The sequence below is a fragment of the Clupea harengus genome, chromosome 15 (genome assembly GCF_900700415.2).
Source record: "Clupea harengus chromosome 15, Ch_v2.0.2, whole genome shotgun sequence".
In the NCBI taxonomy this organism is placed as follows: domain Eukaryota; kingdom Metazoa; phylum Chordata; class Actinopteri; order Clupeiformes; family Clupeidae; genus Clupea; species Clupea harengus.
This window is the reverse complement of record NC_045166.1, coordinates 19,937,098-19,943,767: the sequence shown is the minus strand read 5'-3', so window position 1 is coordinate 19,943,767 and position 6,670 is coordinate 19,937,098. Positions and strand designations below refer to the sequence as shown.

General features: G+C 44.9%; 1 protein-coding gene and 1 non-coding gene across 2 annotated transcripts; both read right to left on the bottom strand.

The window, feature by feature from the left end:
- Positions 1 to 614: 614 nt before the first annotated feature.
- rpain (RPA interacting protein) lies at positions 615 to 3,669 on the bottom strand. The gene is made up of 7 exons (XM_012832050.3): positions 3,502 to 3,669; positions 2,998 to 3,177; positions 2,832 to 2,904; positions 2,606 to 2,720; positions 1,806 to 1,869; positions 1,420 to 1,563; positions 615 to 1,083 (listed from the first exon to the last, which is right to left on the bottom strand). Exons 1-7 carry the CDS (start codon positions 3,565 to 3,567, stop codon positions 1,054 to 1,056), a joined length of 672 nt encoding a protein of 223 aa, XP_012687504.1. The 5' UTR covers positions 3,568 to 3,669; the 3' UTR covers positions 615 to 1,053.
- Positions 3,670 to 5,784: 2,115 nt separating this feature from the next.
- trnav-aac lies at positions 5,785 to 5,857 on the bottom strand. The gene has a single exon. It is a non-coding gene; the product is annotated as a tRNA-Val (tRNA).
- Positions 5,858 to 6,670: the final 813 nt, after the last annotated feature.

Sequence of the window (6,670 nt, the reverse complement as noted above, 5' to 3'; positions counted from 1 at the left end):
TCAGATGCAAGGGCTTGCTCCTCTCCATACAAACACATATGCGGCTCCAAGCTTTTTCAGTCTCACTCAGAAACTCTTCAGACAACACTGGGAGGGGCTGTACCATAGACATAGTATACATATATATGTCTATGGGCTGTACCACTGGCAAAACAGGTCTGTCCTTTCTACTGTATGATTAGGCAAATGTCAACATAACGTTTAACTTTAGAACACAGTTCATGTGTTTCACATTCTGGCCAAATATTGAGGTTGTATAACAAGAAATGTGGCCAGTTACTCATAGCTTGTGCCAATTTTGAACGTGTTAATTTGTGTCACCGTGACTATGGCATATATACAGACAGAAGTGCAAACTGCCCTGCACAAATCCTGGCGTACAGACAATGTAAGCAAGTTTCAGATAGAGTGTAACAGTACTTGAAAAATGGAACGAATTGCATGCACTTCAATGGGTTTACTTTAAAAAAAACAATACTGCATTTAAGAGAATAGCACTGTCGGGAGGCATTACCTGACATCACATGCACAGTACCAGTGTTTCACAGAACACCAGTGCCTCAGTTGACCCACTGAAATTTTTACCCATCAGACTAATCATACATCCACACCAGTCACTTAGTCAAAATAATAGCTTTATTATGTCTTTAAAAGTACAAACATACAGATAAATAAGCGTGGCCATCATTATTGACGTATATTATTTGAACTAAAATGTAAATGGAAGCAGCTGAGGTTGGCATGATTGAACAGAAACACAGCGTTGAAGAGAGATTAGGCTGAAGCATATCTTTAGGCACATGGCTCAGATGTGTTGCTATACTACAGGCCCATTCACAGAATAGGCCCCCCCCAAAAAAAAACACAACAGCTCCACCACAGTGAAGCTCCAACAAAGACCTGACATCACATTTCCATTCTGTGCGTCCCCGGGTTCTGTTGTCTACATTGTGTAGTGCTTTTCAAAGAATCAAACCATTATTATTTCACAGAAAGTGAATCGTTTTAAAAATGCAGACACCCCTTAAAATGGAGCGAGCTCAGAGGACGTGTTCAGAGAACAACAGACAGGTAATCACAGGCCTGTAGAGAGAGACAAAAAAAAAAAAAAAAAAAAAAAACTCTTAAGGGTGAATATAATTTTTACACCAACACCTACCACACACACGTTCGTTACCTAACCATTTCGTCATTAATGTCTCCCCAGACTATGAAGGCACTTCACAAATCAATATATTCATATATTCATTGCAACTGTTGAGCATTAGGAATAAAACACAACATGGACATTTGCACATAGTTAATATTCATCCATTTCAGTGTTTAGAGAAACGTCTCGTCCCCCTACCTGCTAAACCCCCCCCCCCCCCCCCCCCAAAAAAACCCCATCTCAAACACTGATAGGGCCTTCTCACTGACCCCACAGCTGGCCATAAGGCTGGAGGAGCTGTCCATGTTGATCACCATGGAGAAGACGGGGTTGTGGGGACACTCTGTGTCCGTGTGGTGGGTGACATGCTGCTCCAGGAGAGTCCTCAACACCGCAGGGCTCACGTTCCTACCCTAGGTTAGGACATGCACAACACCATAAACACCTTAAGGAAATGGAAACAAGTTTCTTATAAACAAACAAACAAACTGGAACATAACTGTCAGAGATATTAGGTTTATGTTTATCTTTTGGCATATGGGTCAGACCCTTCACTACACCACAGGCATACACTGAGTACGTCCATGTACTCAACATCTCGCAACATTTCAAAGCTTGTTTAAGTCTGAAGCACCAAACGGATGCAGAGACATACCAGTGTGTTGATGTACAAGCCACACGGGCAAGAGATAAAATGGCTGGTCACCGTCATATTGTTTCTGAAATTAAAACACAAACCAGAAAGTCAGGAAAAAAAGTCAGGACACTGAGACATAATGGCAGGAAGGTGGAAGATGGCTGGCATCGTGCCACACAGAGGCCATGGGATGCAGCGTGCCAGTGTGGGACCATCTTGTCCCTAGTGGGTAATGGGTTAATGACTTGACCTTTAACTTTATATCAAAATGACAGTTTGCCTTATATGTCAAGACCTGGCTCATTCCCATCCACATGCCTTCCATGAGTGGCTTGTTACTTCCACAAAGGAGGTTATGTTTTCGCTTTGGGTTTGTCTGCAGCATTTTGCAAAAACTTCCAGGCCGATTTCCATGAAACTTGGTGGAGGGGTGTAGCATGGGTAAAGGAAGTACCCATTTCATTTTGGGCCGGATCCAGAAATTATTTTTCACTTTCGTCAACACTGAGATAAGACGTTTGGCCTTGGCGGAGGCCTGTGCTCTAAGAGTGCCCTTGTAGTTGAAAATGTGGTCTCAAACCATTTTGAAATCAAACACCAAAATGGCTTAACATACAGTCTTATTTTGGTAGGACGGTACTGTACTGTTAGCACAGTTTTTAAGACATCAACCACGACTTTCAGAGTACTGCCTCCAGGAGGTATTTTGGGTTGCCATTGATGATGTAACTGTTCAAAGCCACATTGAGATCATATTTTACCATGGATGTCTCGACTCCAGCTGCTTCCTGGTTTAACTGTTGTTAAATTGTACTCACGCGAAACAGACTGGACAGATGATGAGACCACAGTCTTCCATTCCCTCCACCAGCGCATTCAAGGCCTGCTCCTCAAACTGCATGTTCCTGTGGTAATCCTCCAGAATGGCAAGCTCTGGCGGTGAGAAAGAAATGGCCATTACAAAATGGTTTACCAATATTGTCGCGATACCACCAAACAATTGAGTGACAATAGTATGTCAAATGTTACTGGACACACGCCAACCTTCGGCTAGAAGCTCTTGTTGAATTTCTTGAAGGACTGAAAACTCATCGTCTTGGTGTACGGCTCCAAACAACTGCACCAACAAGAAGAATGTAAGTTTAGTTTTTAGCATTTCAAACCTTTACCATAAACCTAATATAGTTGGCTGGCTCTTCTAAATACGTACGTCTCTGCCAACGTTGTTCCATGGCGATGCTAATCTGCCTTCGGAGGACTGCAGGGTACTCCACTCCTCCTGCATAATCTCTTCGACCATGGAGCCTTTTCCAGTGCCATCGCTGTCTCCAGCCTGGCGGTACCTCTCCAACAACCGAGACCTACCTGTCTTAAGCCTCTCAAAACAACGCTGGAGGAACAAAAATACCTTTAAACATTAACATAGCATTACAGGCAGGCGTGGAGGGCAGATGACTCTAATGACATGTTGCTAACTTGCATATAACGTTAACATCACTTCATAGCGAAGAAACTGCTTAAAAACAAAACATGAGTGTACAGTCATGTTAGTGTTTGGCTACTAAATGCCCTAATTAAATACAATGTTGAGTAACTAGTCAGGTAAACAAAATAAGGGCCACGTATCGAAAGTTTGACATCAGTATTTCGTCTTTTCACAGCTATCTTAGCACAATTGACTGACTTACACTGGGCTGAAATAATGTGAATCTACCTTTCTATAAGTTTCTTTCCATGGGACAGGGGGTCCATAACGCGTCCGGTGTTTCAGAGCTTCCATAAGATTGTAATAATGTTTGCTAACTGAATTATTAAAGTGGTCAGCAGCAAAACAAATCCCAACGCTAGCTTCAAACACTGCTCAGCAAATCAGCGTCTTTTAACCTTCTCTGGTCGACCCGGAAGTTCTGATCATTGATTACTGGGAGATGTAGTCCATTGTATGCTTGCGCTCAAGGTATGGCTGAGGAAGAAAATTGATAGGCAAGGTCTAGAACATCGCATGTTATGCAAGCTGTATGATATTGTGAAACAAAGGGTAAAAGTAGAGGTGGTCCTGTGCATATGTAGGTAATAATAGTTGTAATATTAGGAATAATATAGCTAATATGTATATTGATTGACTGCATATTGGAGCCAGTTTAGAAACAACTGTGTCCATTTGCATATTTGTTTAGAGGCAATTGTGCGCATTTGCTTGCTTGTGTGTGTGTGTGTGTGTGTGTGTGTGCGCGTGTGCGTGCACACTGCAGAGGATGATGTCATCGCTGTCATTTGGCAGTGGGCCAGTGTGAGTCTCTGCTCTTGCGGTTATTAGAAAGGAAACATGATCCCACCCAGTCTGCACATAACACACACACACACACACACACACACACACACACACACACTAAAATGCTCAAAGACATACAGACACCCACTAAGTGATTATCCCTCTGCTTCCCCTCACACCCTTATTCAGATTGGGTGCCAATTTAAACAGAGGCGAGTGAAGAGCTACCACAACCAGCCTTACTCTCCAACACATCCTCTATTCCCATCGCTCTCTCGCTCATACACAGACATTCAAACACATACACACACACACACAAAGAAAGAGACAGAGAGAACTAACATCTGTCAAACCTGTAATCCAAGAAAAGGATAATCATTTGTTCAGTGTTTATCACACTCACACTCACACACACACCTCCACCTACTCACACATTTCCTTTCATCCTGCTATGTTTATCTCTTTTTCTCACCTCCTCCCACCTCACCTCTCTCTCTCCCCCTCACCTCTCTCTCCCCCTCACCTCTCTCTCTCCCCCTCACCTCTCTCTCTGTCCCTCTCTCCCCCTCACCTCTCTCTCTCCCCCTCACCTCTCTCTCTCCCCTCACTTCTCTCCCCCTCCCCTCACTTCTCTCCCCCTCTCTCTCTCCCTCTCTTCCCCTCACCTCTCTCTCTCCCTCACCTCTCCCCTCACCCCGTCTCTCTCTCCCTCTCTCCCCTCACCTCTCTCTCTGTCCCTCTCTCCCCCTCACCTCTCTCTCTCCCCCTCACCTCTCTCTCTCCCCTCACCTCTCTCTCTCTCCCCTCACTTCTCTCCCCCTCCCCTCACTTCTCTCCCCCTCTCTCTCTCCCTCTCTTCCCCTCGCCTCTCTCTCTCCCTCACCTCTCCCCTCACCCCGTCTCTCTCTCCCTCTCTCCCCCTCACCTCTCTCTCTCCCCCCTCACCTCCTCCCACCTTACCTCTCTCTCCCCCTCACCTCTCTCCCCTTCACCTCTCTATCTCCCCCTCTCTCTCTCCCTCTCTTCCCCTCACCTCTCTCTCCTCCCCCTCACCTCTCTCTCTCTCCTCCCCCCTCACCTCTCTCTCTCTCCCTCTCTATCTCCTCCCCCCTCACCTCTCTCTCTCTCCCTCTCCCTCTCTCCCCCCTCACCCCTCTCTCTCCCTCTCTCTGCTGTTGAGCTCATGGATATTTTCTCTCTCTCACTTTTTCCACCTCTCACCTTTCTTCTCTCCACACACAATCAATCTTTCTCTCTCTTCTATCTCAGTGACAGCTGTCTCTAGATTTGTCTTTACTAGTATGGCGTGTACTAAAGCACTAGTTACACAAAACGAATTAATTAGTGTTTTTTTGAACATACAGGATAACCAGTGGTAGTGATAACCTGCGATTATCATATTTAATATATTATACATATATAACAATCTGTATATGTTGCTCTCCACTGTCAATAACACTGTACATACTGTAAGATATAGCATCACTTATGCTGTAGTACTTACTTCAGTAAGTTATATCAGTATGTGTGCCTCCTGGGTCTTGAACCCATCACCCTGGTGTTCTTAGGACCTTGCTCCAGTAGTTGAACTACAGGAACACATGTAGTTATGTGCTGAAGATTCAGTAGATCAGAGTTAATTGCGTTCCAGCCTGTTTGCCAAGGGCTTATTTAGAGGTATGAGTTTACTGTGGTGACTGTGAGCCATCAGGAAAACACAGCCCATGTTCCTGCCCAGTTTCGAACTGAGGACCTTTCGCGTGTTAGGCGAACGTGATAACCACTACACTACAGGAACCTGATGGACACTTGTCCCTGTCACTCCAGCTCAAACCGTCTCTGTTATCTCCTTCTATGACTGTCCCCACCCCCTACTGCTCTTTTCCCCACCCCTCCCCCTCCTCCCTCGCTCCCTCCTCTCTCACTCTCTCACTCTCTCCCCTCCCCCTCTTCTCTCCTCCCTCACTCTCTCACTCTCCTTGGGCCATGTGGTCTGTAAGCCGTGGGCTGATGGAAACTAAACCTGAGCTAAAGCCGTGTGAGCTCTCCTCAGACCATGTTAGGGGGAAAGTATGCTCCCGCAGACGCTACGACAGCTACATTTACGTGTACGTTTATACACTGATACACTCTCATGTGCACACACAGGGGGAAAAGCTACAGTGGTCATAACAGATAAGCAGGGACAGATAGCAAAAGTTTATTATGAAAATGCGTGAACAGGATTAAGAAAAACACAACCTGCTTAATGAATAATAATGAAAGAGAAGGTTCTATGAGGTGTGTGTGTTTGTGTGTGAGGAGAACTGTTTAAGCCTCTGTTTAAATCCATCTTTCAGTGCAACCACCTGAATATAACAACAACACAAATAACCCATATGCCCAAAACTGTGGACTCATTAACTATCACTTCTCACACGTATATTAGTTTCCTCAAATAAATGAATTAGTGAGAGAATCACAGATCCAGACACAGGATGGATAATAAATGGACCGAGTGAACATGGAGAAATGGAACATGGGAAGGGAAGAGACAGGCTGACGAATACAGAGAATGACAAAGAGAAGGAAAGATTCAACAATCCACCTTGAATGGACTGAATCACAGAGC

Bases quoted from the DNA above. Each gene is read 5' to 3' on its own strand.
- rpain (XM_012832050.3), bottom strand. From the start codon at position 3,567: ATGGAAGCTCTGAAACACCGGACGCGTTATGGACCCCCTGTCCCATGG. The intron at 3,178-3,501 runs GTAGATTCACAT...TTGTTCCTCCAG, and splicing joins GGAAAGAAACTTATAGAAAG to CGTTGTTTTGAGAGGCTTAA. The intron at 2,721-2,831 runs GTTGGCGTGTGT...TCTCACCGCCAG, and splicing joins ACAAGAGCTTCTAGCCGAAG to AGCTTGCCATTCTGGAGGAT.